Below are 16,466 nucleotides of genomic sequence, written 5' to 3'. Positions count from 1 at the left end.
CACCTGGGCTAACTGTCCAGTTTTAAAAACAAAAGCTACTTCTTGCCTTTTAAAGGCACATTATTGCTGAACCCCGAGAAAGCAGAAGTCAACAGACAGGCTCCAAAGGGAACAGATGAGGTCCTTTCAAATGCACATCACTGTGCAAGTCAAGTGATACGTTAGTTTGGTAGTTTACAATTTGAAGGTGCAGAAAACCTGAAAATGGTCAGTCTCATCGTTCCGGATCAGATTTTTCCTTTAGTAGATCTCTCTGTGAGCAGTAATGCAGTGATGAGAGCAAAACAAATGTAACTGGAGGACAAATACTGCTGTTTTCCAAACTGTTCCAGGATAAGAACTCACTCTTTCACCACAAAACAAAATAAAAAATGCTTATTGAATGGTTGAGAAGAAACTGTGTTGGATACAATAGTACCAATTCTTATGTTTTTATGATTCTTGCACTTCTGCTGTGCCTTTCTTCTTCTATTTAGCTTAAAACATTGAAGTGCACAGGTACAATACCCATGTTAATAACACATCAGAGCATTAAGGTTTGAGCATTTATGAAGCTTTTTATCATAAGATCCACAGCACCCGAACAAAGCCACAATATTTACAATTAACAGTGGAGATACGTGAATAGATTCCACACTGAAAAGCAGTCTGAAAGGCCAGAGAGATTCTTTGTCTTAATCATCAGTTCATATACAATCATAAATAATAAAACACCTATTCCAGTCTCAACCTGATTTACTGCTTCCCTCTTTCCTCCCACCTCCATAATTACTCATCCCTCACTGTCTTCTATTACCACTTCAGACAACACCTCAAACACTTCAGCTCTCTCCAAACTTGCTGTATTTATTATCTGACTTGGACATCATTATTTTCTATACAGTTCTCATACAATTTCAGAATATCTGTTCATACAGCTTCATTTCAGTGGTTCTGAAAGCAAAAATGAAGAAATTCCTCAGGCAGAGCTAATAATCAGGCACAGAGCTTACATAAGATACATATGTATACCCAGACATATATTTCTATATATCTACAGATATATGCCTCAACATCCATGCTTGCTATTTCAACAGGGCATTACACCTACAATATCAATGAGGAGGATGTGGAAAGTCTTTTGAATTATTTCACATTGGTCTGGAACCACTCCTGATATATCAACTTGGAGCAGTCAGCCTAGCTCTGACAGCATTCACACCATGCTCAAGATCAGTTGCTTCTCACAAGTCTCTGATCCTGTACCCAAGAAGACCATGGCTGGGTATCACATCAATCAGTAAATCATTCTGCAACCAAAGGTAACCTGTGCAGAGTGATTACGTTCCTCAACCTTAGGCATCTCCCTAAGCTGCCTAGTGTAATTAAAGGCCAGAAAACAGGCTCCTCCAGAGACCACCTCAGAAAGTTCCATCTCCAAACGACTCCTGTTGCTTTGTTGGATGTAACTGGAAGCTGCAAAGATTAGGTATCTAAAAGAAGGGCCTAAACTTAACGTATTTTGTACATCTTTTTATACAACTTTCTAAATATAGCACATGAAGCAGGTCTAAGTGGAGATGACAAAACAGGTATTACATTTATCTTTATCTGGATTTTCTAATTTTAATTATAACGTTTGTGGTTTTTTTTTCTTTCATTTTCCAGACCTTTGGTAACTACACAGTTTGGTTTCAGAAGAACAGAAAAAACACTGCCATGAAATGAATGACAGAAACTAGTCTAGAATAAAAAAAATACAAACCCTGAAAAGTCCTGTTTTAAGTTGTAAAAATAGCAGCTGATTCCTCCCAGAAAAAGGGTAATAAAGCTTAAGCATTTTCATTTATTTCAATAGTTTGGACAGGATTATAGAAAGAAAATTACAGGGTTCAATTTTATCTTACAAGATACTAATTTTGAGAAGAAACATATATAGAACATTTTGAAAACAAGACCATTTCACAGTGTCTTATGTAGGGTATCTAGTTTAAAAGAAAATAAAATACTGGGGTTTGAGACTATAATTTCATGTGTGATTTTAGAATAATTTTACTTAATCTTTCAGTTTTTTTCCTTATGCATTCAGCACTTACATTGAGCCCTGCTCTACAAAAGAACACACTAAACTCAGATTTCTATTTACTACTTACTGGCTAGTCAATAATCCATTTTAGTAATGGAATACATAAATGACATTAAAGATTCTACAGTCATCAGCCATGTGAATCAAATACACTCAGTCCATCTTTTCTCCCTCTAAACCAGTGACATATCTGACTTCATGTAGCTTTCAACCCACTGTAACTCACACATTCATAAAGCTTTACTTCATCAAATACATCTTTAATTTAAACACTCCAACCCAAGACAGGCTTTCAAGCATGCCAGTTGAAGCTGCTTTCCTAGAAGTCTTTAAAAGTATTGGAATTAAGCTTGCATCTTTTCAATCAGCTGATATTTCTAAACTATTAGCTCTCCTAAACATAAGTAATAGCTCAATAACTTCAATATTGATACATTGATTGCATAATTTTCATAATGCTGTTGACATAAGTATCACTATTTTCTACTTTTTTCCTTTGTATTTCATTTTTATATATGAGCACTGCTTCATCTACAACTCCAGAATCCAAAGTCTGACATTATTAATAACTACTAAATAATTATTAAATAATCCTTCTTGAGCTTATTGAATGTAGTCCCTTACCAAATGTAGAATGGCAGGAAGGAAAAAAGTTACTTACTACTAGTTACTGTTTTCCCAGATGAATGAACTGTGCCTCCATTTTAACTTTGCCATTGGCACTTGACATTGAGAATCTTTTAGCCTGATTCTATGTAATGCTCATCTGTCCCCCATCCCACTCTCCATTCATAGAAGCAAAGAATAGTCCTGTGAAGGAGGCTGGGAGACCTGATAAGGTTCCTCTGCCTTAATATTCCTTTTTCCCATTCCTGTGTTTGCAGTGGTAAGCATTGCTAACTAGAGACAACAACAGATGGGAATAACTTTCCTGATAAGCCTAGTTCTTAGGTTAGGTATGTAAGTTGTGAAGAACCAGAGTAATTTAAATTGGAGGAAAGAAAATGAAAATCATCCTGTTCATCATGAGATAGACATACCCACCAAAAGGTAGGTTTTAGACCTCCACTGTGAATTGAAGAGAGACCAAGCACCTTATTAAGGTGACTATCTCACCTTATTATGACTGCTGTGCCCAATAACTGCTGAGAGAAGGCACCTGCAGTAGCTTAGAGGAAGTTTCTTTCACAGAATTAAGCTTTCAATGACAACACCTGAACCCTGGGAGCATGGTGGTTATTTCCTCCAAGAGCAACCAAAAACCAAGTGTTACCATATAATTGCTGTTAAGCCGATGATAATGCACAAAAATTCATAAACTGACATTTTTCCCCTAGACAGATGCAAAAAAAATCCTGCCTGAGGGCTGAAAGTTGCTAAGGAAAGTTGATACAATTTAGACCAGATGACAAGTCAGTTTTGAATAAAAAAGCATAGCTGAAGCTATCCCAGGCCTTCTACAAAACCAAAATGTCTCCTGTACCAAGTGCCTGTGTCAGGCAGTTATCTCTCGATATAAAGGGCTGAGAAAGACTGAAACCCAAGTTGTTATCTTTCTTTGCACATTGTGACTAAGCCTCTCAGCTATTTCCTCTGCAGCACAAGGCAATTCTTCACTATATTACCCTTTTAAGGGGTTTCACTCGTTTTTGTTTCCACATTCACTGAAAAAAAGGTTCAAAGGCACAAGAGGAGGCTGATGCCATTTCAGAGGCTTCCTGCTGTCCTTTAAGACATTAAAAACCTCTCTCAGAGAATCCAAAGCAAACTTTTGCTCTTCAAGAAGAGCAGAACTGGCATATCACTCTTTTTTGATTCTCTATTTTAGTGTCCAGATGGACAGATTTAGCAATTCATTTTTCCAATTTTGCTTTTGAGTGCTTTTCACACCTTTATTTCTTTACATGCCTTTTTTCCCCCCCCAAATATTATTATGAATCTCTTCAGGTTTCTTTTTTCTGCTTTTGAGATTAGTATCCCTGTTCCAACTAAGTGACTCAGCCACACTGGTTTTTAAATCTCCAGAGGGCTTTTGTAATTGTCTGTGCTCCCTTTGAGTGAACTCTACTTCTCAACATGTTGGCCAATTTTCTTCTCCAGTTCTTCAGAATAAACACTGACACTACTCTGTTTCTTAATATATTCCTCTTTTTATCTAATTTGGTCTGCCTACACTTTAATCTAACTGTATGTGTTGCTTAATTCCCTGCAGTACTTGAAATTTGTACTCTCATTAAATTGTGGTCAGTACTATTCTGTTAAACAGTCACTTCATTTCACCATAATACTTATGCAAAATGAAATATAAAGCACTATTACATCTAGTTTCAAAATGAGCCAGTCCTTTCATTTCTTATTTGCTTTAGCACAATAGTCAACATTAAATGAAAATCCTACTTAATGTTGTTCTTCCTAGCCTAATAGCTATGCCAGCTTCCCCAGCATTTCGAGGAACACTTCATTATTATTGTTCAGAGGTAAGTACATTTCTCCTATAAACCTACTTTTCTTTTGTGTCTTCAGGGGTCTGCTGCACTGACTCACATCAACTATTTCCACCTTTGTTTTCCATCCACAATAACTGATGGCTGTTTGCCATGATGCACTGTGTCTTCATTTTCAGATATTATGAAAACATGAAAACATTAATTGATATTATTATTACTTACTATTAGCACTACATGGTCAAACTTTAATTCACTTTAATCCATTATGTCACCAAGTTAATCATCTTTGAGGTAGGTAAATCTTCTTTGGTGATAACAAGTATACTTTCATGACAATATTCACCATTGCGGGATTTACTAAATGGAATTATGGGAACATCTTCTCTCCTCTTTGTATCAGGACCACATAAACAAACTTGCTCATGGTATGCTGGAGCAGCTGTACAATTCCACCCATATAAAGAAATGCTGCAGTTGGCCCTGCCATTAACTGTATTTTTATAGAGACTATGCAGTAGTACATTTACCCTACTTCCATTTCCAGAGAGCCAGACTATCTTCACAGCTCCATTTCACCTCTTCCCCCTTATTGTTGGGCTTTATACTTCCAGCCATCCCTCTTTGATCTCTCAGTGCCTCTGAGAGAGGGAGAGCAACACCTCACACAGCTGTTATCTGTGGATGGAGGAGCCATGAGGTGCCTTACTTCATCATAGGTGCACAGGTATCTACTTGCTCCATGAGTATTCACTCATCTCCAAGCTGGAAGCACAGATGACATGCATGGGAAAACATGTCAGCAGGCTCATCACCAGTAAGGATAGGTCCAGTGTGGTTATTTAGCCCTGGCACAGAGGTCTTTCCCCTTTTAGCTGACAAAAAATTCTGATACATGGACGTTGAGAAGACACAACCTCACACATTCACAAAATGATTTGGGTTGGAAGGGACCTTAAAGCTCATCCACTTCCAACCCCCTGCCACAGGCAGGGACACCTTCCACTAGACCAGGTTGCTCAAATCCCTATCAAACCTGGCCTTGAACACTGCCAGGAATGGGGCAGCCACAGCTTCTCTGGGCAACATGTGGCAGTGTCTCAGTGAAGAATTTCTTCATTGTGTCTATTCTAAATCTACCATCTTTCAGGTTAAAGAAATGTCACAGTCAAGGTCAGTCTGAGACACAACCCAGATTCAGACAGAGCTTTGTGATCTGCCCTTCCTTAATGCTCCATCAACCACATCATGCATTATAGACACCAGTGTTGAGCTTTTCATTCCTGGAATTAAACCTTTCTAACATTACTGCTTCCACAGCTTCTCAGACTGTAGTGAGAGGAATTGAACAGAAAGCCCAGAAGTCACCAGTGTGGAATGGTGGCGACTGTCTTTGGCACAATTTGTGGACCATGTAGCCTGGCTGAAAAGGCACACAGTGCTGAAAAGCCAGAGGAAGTTGGAGTCAAACTTGTGCCAGGCACTAAAGAGAGCCCTGGGTCAAGCCAGGTAGCTTTCAGGAGTCAGGCACAGGGCTTTTGTAGTGCAGATAGCTGGAGATATAAGACTATAGGGTCCACAGAGGCAGAGCAGAAGTACCCTGAGACACTATATCACTTCCTTCCAACCAAATTTCCAGTTAATGTGTTGCTAAGTGCTTCATTCTTCTCTTCAAAATTAATAAAATTCCAAAGGTCACTGAGCATAGGTTCACACCGATGCACATCAGTCTAGCTGCTTCCTTCCTTCAAGAACATAAGTGAACTTAGATATGAGTTCATGTCCATTGCAATGTGTGTGGGTCCTCAGGTGACTCGGAGAGTTTTGGAGCAGCAATAGCTGACACTAGTTTACATTCTGAAGTTTACTTACACGAAATGCTTATTTTTTTTAAATGTTAATGGATTAGTTCAGTGAACCTATTTCATTGTAATTCAAAGTACAAAAGACTACATAGTATTAAAAACTGCTTTGGCCTAGAAAACAAGCCTTTTGGTAATAAACATCACAGCACCAGATACTGCAGGATGGCCCAACCCAGATAATGAGTTAGGGCCCTAATAGCACAAGAGTTACTTAAAAAAATGCTCTTGGGATTTTTCAGCTTAATAAACACTGAATTGCTCTGCTTTGGTCTTTTATTTTTTTAAGACTCTTACTTCAGATTTTGAAGTTTTGCTAGAAAATGCAAGAGCTATAAACTGTCTTAAAGAAACAGTGTGCCAACCAGACCCACATACAGAGTTGAAATGTTCATGTTATTGTGTAATTCCAGAAAAGGGAGCTTTAAGAAAAATATTGTGAGACACCCTAAAACTGTAAAAATCATCAATGGTGTAACGAGGACCTGAGTCTGTATAATAGGAAAACACCAGAAATACTTTTATCACAAACTGTGAAGGAACCACAGAAATCAGAAAAAGCTACCTAGATCTTTTGAAACCACATCAACATCATGAAAACCCCTCAGTCACATAATGCCGCATTTGTTGATTCACATGTAGATTTTTGTCAATATAATAACAATAAATAACAATAATAAATAATTAATAATTTTAAAAGACCAAAACCCTGACAGCAAAGTCAAGAAGAGCTTACCTGGATCACTAAGAAATTCCTCTGAGGTGTTCCACATCCGACCATCCAAATACAATGTGCCATTGGTGGAGTTAAACTTGGTGTAGTCCCTGACACACTTGTGTCGCAAGTTGCCCATGAAGAGCTGAAGGCCTATGAGGGCAAAGACACTCAAGCAGAAAACGGTCAGGATCATCACATCAGCAAGTTTCTTAACAGACTGGATAAGTGCCCCTACAATGGTCTTCAGTCCTAGGGAGATAAAAGCCAAGAGTTTATAGACTGAGAGGCTGAAACATGTCAGCAGATAGCTACTTTTCATGATGAAAATCTCCATGGAAGAGAAAGTTGGAAAGGTTTTTAGTACACGTTTGTATCTGAATAGCAGAAACAAGAGACAGGTCATCACTATGAATCTTTAGTTTAGCCTAGTTCTGTCTGAACAAAAGTCTTGGTACTGCTCTTACACAAACACTAATTTAAAAATGGAGGGAAAGAGCTGGATGGAAGAACAGTGAGATACAAAAATATTCATGGGTAGAGAAAATATGGAATGTCTTTTATATTTTCATGGAGCTGCAGGAAAGGCTGCGAAGCCTAAATCTCTTTGAATGTTGAGAATGCGAATTACTTTTAAATCACTCAGGTGAATCTGATAACTTTATCCCTCATATAAACAGAGGAAGAGGCATGGAAATGTTATTTATTCCCTGGTTATTTTACATATTTTAGTGTCAAATCCTGCTTGCTATCCTAATATGAATAATTCCTCTGCCTTCAATTCATTTGCTTAAAACAACAATAATTTAGGATTAGAAAGAAGACAAATAAAATGGGCAATAAAATAAACATAGTGTAAACTATTTGAGTAAAACAACCTGAGGCTCCAACAATGCCTGGGCCAAGTTAATTTCTTTATAATATGCTGCCAATGTAGATAAATCACATTATTACAAACACCAAAGGCTTAGGTTACATAAATTAGTTTTCCATGTCTTTCACCTGTAACACTAGCTTCAGTTTATTATTTTATGAATATATGGATATAAATAATTATACTGTTTTCTCAAAAGATATTGCTTGCTCTTGAAGTGTTCCTGGAGAAAAGCACTGTTTGAACTGACTGAATATTACACAAATTTGACAAACCCCACTCTTTTTTAAAAAATACCTTTCTTTTAAACATAAGTGCTGTAGTTGGACGTTAGTATCAGTTGCACAATGGTAGCAATTTTGCTTTTTCTTTCCTATTTATATCTAATTGTCAGTAAGTAGCAATCAGTGCTTCTGATACTCTGTCACCAATATGACAGCAGTAAGGGAAATTGAGTTAAATGGAAAAAAGAAGGTGCAAAAAAGAAACAGGAGGAATTCTCCTGAGCAATACACAGAAGCACATTGATTTGCTCACTGAATAAGATCATACATATTAAATCTCAGTTCCCTGGAATTCCACCCCAAGACTTTGGCAGCCACAAAGACTGAGCTAGCGCTGTATAATTTAAAATACTATGAAAATGTACTTGAGGACTCTTAGGAAGGCAAAATGGGTTTTTGGTCTTGCTTAATATTTTGTGGTTAAAGGGAAATAATAGTTCCTTAAAGGAGGATGAACTTCTTGAATGACCAGCAGGTCCAGCTGTCCCTGAATCCAGTAGCCTAAAATATTCCACACCTCCATAGCGTATTGCCATTAGATTAACCTGTGAATGATTGAACCTCTCTAAAACTGCCATTTAACCAAATGGGACTGACCCATCAGGTGTGGGTAGTCCCCTTTCTTCACTAAATCCTTTGTTTGCCTCTTTAAAGCTAGTCTGTGGCACAGTAAAGAGGGGAAGATTGGAGGGTTTCTGATTGTACTTGAAAATGAAGCAAGAAATATTGCAGTACAAACACTAGGTAAAAGCTGGGTTTTTGTGTGATCTTCACTTCTTACCAGAAAGGGATTTTACAAATGAGGTCAATTCTATTCAGGTACTGAGAAAAAGGCCAGTTTTGAACTTCTAAGTCCATCTGTAGATTAAGCTACCTTTTTGATGCCTGAAGAAAAAGCATAGCTCTTCTGAAAAACTAGCCTTTAGAAATTTATACTTGAAGTGAAAGTAGTTTTACCTGTAGCCCAATTCTGAAGGCATTCCTGGGGTCTTACCCTTATCTAGAACTTTAAGACAGCTAGGTCTTAAACAAGTAGCAAGGTGGGGAAAAATAAATTTAAATTGTAAATGCATTATTGTTTCATTTTAGCTAATATTTTGAAATGTTTTTAATAATTCCTAGGACTGTCTGCCCTTTGAATGGACAAATGTTTCTTCACTGAAGCTGGTGAAACTTGTGAAACCCAAATGCAAACCAAGACTTAAGAAAGGGAAAAAAGCCAAACCACAAATTCTTTTACTGCAGTACCCACTGTGAAATCCCTGCTGTACATTTATTTGTTTGTAATACAAACACAAGCTTGGAACCTGTATTTGTATCATCTAAGCACACTAATTAATCTTATTCACATGGGCAAGGACAATGGAAGTCCTAATGTGAACAGGGATAATGTTAGGAAATAAGACTTAACAAAATCCAAATCACCACTGAAGACTATCTTTCTCCCAAATCAAGCCCCAGTATTGTTATTTCAAGGTCATTTCATGAAACATACTTTCACCAGCTTACTTACTAGAGTTTTAAATAGAATAGCAATCCTATACTAGTAGTTTTACAAGTTCATTCCTTGCAGGTATCAAATAATTTCTTTATGATAGGGCTTTCTGATTTTTTTTTTTATTTTTTTTTATTTTATTTTACAATAGCTTATGGGTTTCTGAACAGTTTAAGAAGAGAACGTTTCAGTAATACAATTGCTGTAATTAAAGACCATTTTAAAATAAGTTGTCCTCTGCCTCCTGGACTTTTGTTAAAACTTTCCAAGAAAACCTTTTGGTGAGTGGTATACTCACAATCTAACTGATTTTTCTCACCCTTTAAAAACAAAATTTGCCTAAAAAATTACATAGTGTCCCTCAAGTTGCTAGGCACTACTCACGGCTAAGCAAAGTGTTTAAATCACCATTCGTTTAAAATTTCTGTGCCCCAAAGAGAAGGACTGAGGGGAAATAAGGACACCCAGAACCTCCTGGTGCTCTGCAGGTGCTCTGCATTTCTCTGAATCAATCCCATGTTTTGTAAAAGCAATGCTAGATGTATTCAAATTTAGAGCACTGTTAAATCTTCTAGATAAATAATCCTCCTTTGAAATAGTGCCAATGAGAGCACTGCAATATAGCTTAATAGAAGATAACATTTATGGGGCATTAAAGGCATATACTTAATTCTTGCAAGTCAAACATCAAACCAGGCAGCATGCAGAAAAAAATGAGGATCTGATCCAAAGCTGAGCAATATCTACACCCATTAATGACAATGGGTCTATAGATTACTTCCTATGGAGTAATCAATACAGGCTTTTCCTGAATCACTGAACACTTTCCACACCTCTGGGCGAAATCCTGCTTGCATGACATGAAAAACACCGTGAGATCCAAAATCAGTAGGATGAAGTTTGTATAGGCAGCCTGACATCTGCAGAAAGCAAGAAGGATTTGGCCCAAACATTCCTGTTAATGCATGTAGAAATTACCACATTCAGAGGTTAATCAAATAATCAGTTTTCAAATGCAAATCAGAGACCATAGAAAATGCAAGCAACACCAAACAATGAGAAATGGCAAGATCCCAAAACACCATCCATTCCTTCTATGAGATGTGAGAAAGTATTAGCATAATTCAGTATGACATCCATACCAGATGTTGGCAATCACCTACAGAACATCAGACACTTTCATGCACAGTCTGGAAACAAGCAGGGAGAAAAAGCAAAAACAACAAAAAAAAAAGAGAGTGTGACTTGCACTATGATTGTCCTCACCCAGCCTACTCCTTCTCCTGAGGATACACATCTTGTAAATATCTGCATGACTCATGTGTATGTAGGGAGAGAAGAGTTCACTTTTGGTGAACGTATTTTGTCAATAGCCACTGAGACATGGGGCAGAAAAGGGTTTACTAGCATGTTAACAAACTTGAATGGTTGTTAGCATTCCTGTAGACCATCTTTCGTGGAAATGTGACTGTCATGTCAGTCTCCAAGGAAAACACAAATTTCTCATCTCTGGGATAGATACTTAAGTGATTTACCCACCAGAAGTATGACATTTATCTCTGCAGCAGGACTTCAGTGAGATCGAAGCACTGAATGAGGGTCCATCTCCTCCACAGAGTCTTAATTCTTGTGCTCTGAGCCCTGTTCTGGCTATCAGTAAAGTACGAGATAACATTCACATCACTATTTATAGCCTTTAGACTCACACTAACTTAAATGGGAGCTGGATCAGGCCCCAAAGTGCCTTGGCCCAATTTTCTATGAGGTCACCTTTCACCGGTACCCTGTCATTTTATGTGAGATGTCTGTGACGTACATGCCTGTTCCAGAAAGCACAATGGAGTTTCTCTGGATGTATGCATTTCACAAAATCCTGGTGATGATGATGGCCTGCATTTTACAGGCTTCTGAAATGGGAGGCATGAGTGCGTGCCTCAGAACTTTGTATTACCTCAATTAGTAGTTTTCAAAAACACTGGTGATTTACATGCAGATAAACTATGATTCAGACCCTCTATTTCATGGGAAGAGATTCTGCTGAGCACAGGGGGACTCAGATATGCTGGCAATGGGAGACAAATGACTGACTTCAGTGCGTTGCTCTGTTGCTGACCATGGTTCCCTTCTAGACTGAAAACAAATGAATCCAGTTGCTATGGCAATGTACAAGATGCTAATTAATAAATAAAACCACTGAGAGTTTAAGATTTTATGCTCCCATAGAAAAAATGCTACCTCTTTCTAAGCACCTGAACATAAGTGATATATGAAGAAATTAAAAGCATTTTTTCTTTTAAAGAGTCTGGGTAAACAGAGATCCAGCTACGGTACAAAGCTTAATTTCTCTTGTTAACATGGGCAACTGGAAAACAGAAAGAAATGGGTGTGTTTAGTGCAGAAAAGGGAAAATTGTGGGGATCCATGAAGGGTATTTGTGTTGCTGAATCTCCATCTATATCTGTCCTCCCAGGGAAAACCATCTAATGGCAAAAGCAATGAGGTGCTGGAAAAGACTTCTCAGGAAGTCTGAAAATCTCCACCTTTGAAGGATTGTTAGAACAAGTCAGGCAATAAATATCATGCCAGGTCTGAGGTATACTAAACACAGCCTTAGGCCAGGGGAATGGATTCTGAGAGTTTAGATCTTTTTGAATCCTTGAGCGTCTGTGTCCCCTAAACATCCCTGTGCCTGCTTGCGCACTTTAGAGCCGAGCATTAAAGGTAGGGTGAGATTTTTAAAAGCACTAATTGTTAGCTTTACTGACTCCCTCTGGAGTCAATAGTGAAACTCATTGATTTCCAGTGAAGCAGAATGCCTTTGAAAACCAGCCTCTAAGTGCTTTCCTGGACAGAAGCCTTACACCATGGAGGAGTTGGCCTGATACTTTCGGTAAGCAATTTCACTCAGCATGTTGAGGCCAAGTATGTTTGTGCAAATACAACTACCTGATGAAACGTGTGATCAATTTTATTGAGGAAAAGCTTAGAAATTTGAAAAGGAGAATACATCTTAGCATTTTTCACCTAAGATGCAAAAGAGGAAGCAAGAATAACAACCTTCTCCCTTTCTAGCAGTTGTACCCAAAAATCTCATGAAAGATATTAGTGTTCATCATCTTTTCATTTTTAAGCCTATTGTGGAAAAACATTTCATCTCACCATAAGCCTACATTATTATTGAAAACTGAGACTTATCTCCAAATAAATCACAGCATCATGGCCAATATTTCTTTTAGAATATATGTGGCTAACTGAAAAATGAACTGACTCCTCTGAAATTATCTATTATCATTAAAACCAAGCCTTAGTTGTGTTTTACAGGCAGCTAGGTGTTCTGGGCCAATTTGTAGCTCTTCACATCTGTAATTTAAACATACCAAGGGCACAGGTAATCTTGACAACAAAATCTAAGGCTGGATAGTCTATTAGCATATCTTCATGCAGTTATGTCAGCAAATAATTTAGTTACTAGTACCTAAAAATGTAGTTATCAAAAAACTAATCAAATAGAAAGAAAAAAAAAATGAGAGAATGTGAGTTATGATGTATTGCCTCAATAAATAATTGTGCTCTCTCTTTTTTTTTTCTATTACCTGACAAATGGAACAACTCAGCGGTTGATATCACTGAAGGGCTTTGGTGTATTTTTAAGAAAGTTTGTCTGAATTTCAATACTCATTTTTTGGTTTTAAACAAAAACCAGATTAAATTTATCATTTGATATAAACAAGGTTCAGCTCCAACTCTGATATAGGACAGCATAAATTGCTGTAACTCAGCAAAATTTACAGGCTCTGCTCTGAAGAAGCTCGAGCTTAAGACAAGATGGAAAGTGAAAAGTGTCCCCTGGAGATGGCTGTCCCTCCAAGTTAATCTTCAATTCGCTTGCAATGGAAACTGGAAAACCCTGGGTTTTGTTCTGACTAGCCATTACTATCCCACACGATCTGTAAAACTGTGCTCAACCTTCTGTTTCCCTAAGAAAAAAAAAATCCTTTCACAATGAAAATCAAATTAGAGAAAAAACTTCTCTGTTAATAGACTGTTCTTTGTAAACTTGAAGTGAAAAATTAAGACAGAATCTGATTTCAAGGAATACCAGACCTAATGAATTAGCATCTTAAAAGTATTCTTTAGAAGCTGTGTTTCAACATACACTTTCAATTAAAAGTACCTTGCTCTCTCAGTAATTTCACAAATTTTTGTTACTTTGACGTTGGAATGAGGAAGTAAATCCTAGAACACCTCAGTTCCAGAATTCCCATTTCTAGCTTATACTCCGTGTGTGTGCTGGTGTTAATATATGTCCCTATGAGTTTACGAAGTTTACACCACCAAATTTGTTTAGATTTATATTACAGTGTAGATGTGCATAATAAGGGTTGGAAAAGCCTTCCTAACTTTAAAGAGCTGTGTTTGAGAATCTGATCCAGTTTCTTGATGTTTTGAACATTTTTGACATGTAATTGCCAACATCTGTTCAGGATAATCACTGACAGGATCTACCATGCATGTTTTTTTGCTATCTTCTCTACCTTGTCATGCAGGTTGGAGATGTTAAACACTGAGGCTGAATGAGACCTGTCCATAGATAATGCTTGGCAAGAAAGTATTGTCATATAGTTAGTCCTCAGAGGACTCATCTCTGCATTAATTACTTAATAGTAAATATTTATTATTTTAAGAAAAAGTAACAGATTAGATAAAAAGCTATGAAAAAACTACCAGATCTGTGGTAAAATACTGATTTTTTTCTTGATGGGAGGTAACCGTATTCTTGCAAATGTAAGAGTATTGGAGTTGATTAAATGCTGAACCTACCAAAATCAATGATGTAACATTTTCTGATCTCTTCAGGGTCTGAAATTTAAACAGTGTTTCTACCACATGCAAATGGATAAACACCATGATAAATTAGGCTATCTATGCCTGCAGTCTTGAAACCTCAACTCACAGCACAGACTTAGATTCCTCCGCTAATGCGCTTTCAAACACAAATATGCATTTTAAGGTCATTAAGCTTCCATTTTTAAAAATCAGTATCTTGATGACTTTAGAAGAGCTTCATTGTAATTTTCATATGGTTCATGAATGAGTACTTTGTCTGTGTGATTCACGAGCCACCGTATACCACCGTTCTCACAGCAACACTCATCGTAGTGAGGTCTGTAATTTTTGAGGCACTCTAATGCTGTCTGCCCACAAAAATGATATTAGAAAAACATACAAAAAATGTATTCTATTGACAGGTCACATTCCCTACATTCCTCCATTTCCTGATCAGAATCTATGGTTATTTGTAATTACTGTGTTTACTACTGGAAATGGCATGTAGGCTTTAACTGCAGCCGGAGTGTTTAACCTGATTTTCACCTGAAATGACTGAGATTGTTTTCAGCGCCCGCAGTACTCTGAACGTTCGTAAGGCTGAGACATTGCCCAGGTCCACAAATTCAGTTATGTATCTGTAACAAGGGAAAGTCACACACAGACAATGACAAAACACCAGCAAAAAAAAAAAAACAACAGTCAAAGGGACAAAGAGAGACAGAGAAAGAATCACTTGTAGCTGAGAGCCAAAATGTAAAGATCAGGGCTTCTTACCTGGGATTACTGAAATAGTTTTTAAAGCTCTCAATACCCTGAAAGTCCGAAGAGGTGAAACACTGCCTACTTTCACAAATTCTCCTACATACCTGTAGAATTAAGTCACAGTTATTTGGAATTATACAATAGAGTATGAAACTTGTCTGAATGAAGAATGCAACCATAAAAAGTGGGAGCAAACACAGCTGAATGAGAGATGCGTCCACTTTTCAGGCTGTTATTTGACACCATTTGTCCCATTTTTTTCATAATATACATTATTTCAAATGTTTCTTGAACTTTTAAGCTTATCTAATAGGCATCAATTCTTTAAAACTACTTGTTTAACTTTGTTACTGTGCTGTTCAGCAATAAATACTTTAAAAAATTCACCATCATGTAGCTTAACAAAAAATTCTTTACATTATAGGAAACATTAATAGTTATTTTAAAAAATAAAACCTTCAAGCACCCAAGTAATTTTCACATAATAGCTTCTGCAAACTACATAGAGGACAACATCTGAAAATATCAGTGCAAATGTTTCTGCTTGGCTATTTATTCTAAGATGCTGCATTCTGTGCTAAAGCAGATGTTGGTTAAAAGAGATGCTTAAGAATTTACTTTGTTTTGTACATCAAACCATGCCCTTTGCCTGCAGGAAGATGGATTTTGAATGAATATAAATTGCAATCCTACTAAAAACTATTTATGATTAAAATACCAATCCCAGCTCTTCACTGCCATGCCTATTTTGGTCATCATGAAGACCCATGACACATCTGAGTTGAATGCTGCCAGGAGGGTCAGTTATGGGATGCATTTGGTTTTATCAGTGTTTTACAGAATTTATTCCTCCAAGTTGGTATACAGTAAAAGCACAGCCACCATTGTATCCTCTGAACAAAACAGCTCTTGGACTTTTTAATTTCACTATTAAAACACCATTAAATTTCATTTATACATTCCACATCTTTGAGGCATTTGTTTTTGCACATTAAGTTAAAAACTCACCTGGTTATTTTACAAAGCCTGCTTAAGTGGGTTTTGTGAAAAGGCCTCTGGGGAGGACAAAGCATCCTCTCCATATCTACTAATCCAGATTATAGCCTGGAAGAGCAATATTGCTTCTCTTCCTCAC

At 37.3% G+C, this 16,466-nt stretch overlaps 1 protein-coding gene across 2 annotated transcripts in view; it reads right to left on the bottom strand.

The window, feature by feature from the left end:
* The window catches only part of LOC101874699 (sodium channel protein type 5 subunit alpha-like), a 168,495-nt gene that overhangs the window by 137,489 nt on the left and 14,540 nt on the right, over nucleotides 1–16,466 (bottom strand). The window contains exons 5-6 of one of the 2 annotated variants that reach the window (XM_005150025.3): nucleotides 15,344–15,435; nucleotides 7,108–7,338 (exon numbers count right to left, since the gene is read on the bottom strand). In XM_005150025.3, the coding sequence (XP_005150082.2) occupies nucleotides 7,108–7,338; nucleotides 15,344–15,435 (323 nt within the window). Of the gene's footprint in view, nucleotides 1–7,107; nucleotides 7,339–15,112; nucleotides 15,205–15,343; nucleotides 15,436–16,466 lie in introns of both variants that reach the window. The other variant, XM_031049886.2, reaches the window with a different exon arrangement.

Source organism: Melopsittacus undulatus, chromosome 1, assembly GCF_012275295.1.
Source record: "Melopsittacus undulatus isolate bMelUnd1 chromosome 1, bMelUnd1.mat.Z, whole genome shotgun sequence".
In the NCBI taxonomy this organism is placed as follows: Eukaryota; Metazoa; Chordata; class Aves; order Psittaciformes; family Psittaculidae; genus Melopsittacus; species Melopsittacus undulatus.
The sequence above is the reverse complement of the archived record's forward strand: the minus strand, read 5'-3'. Positions and strand labels throughout refer to the sequence as shown.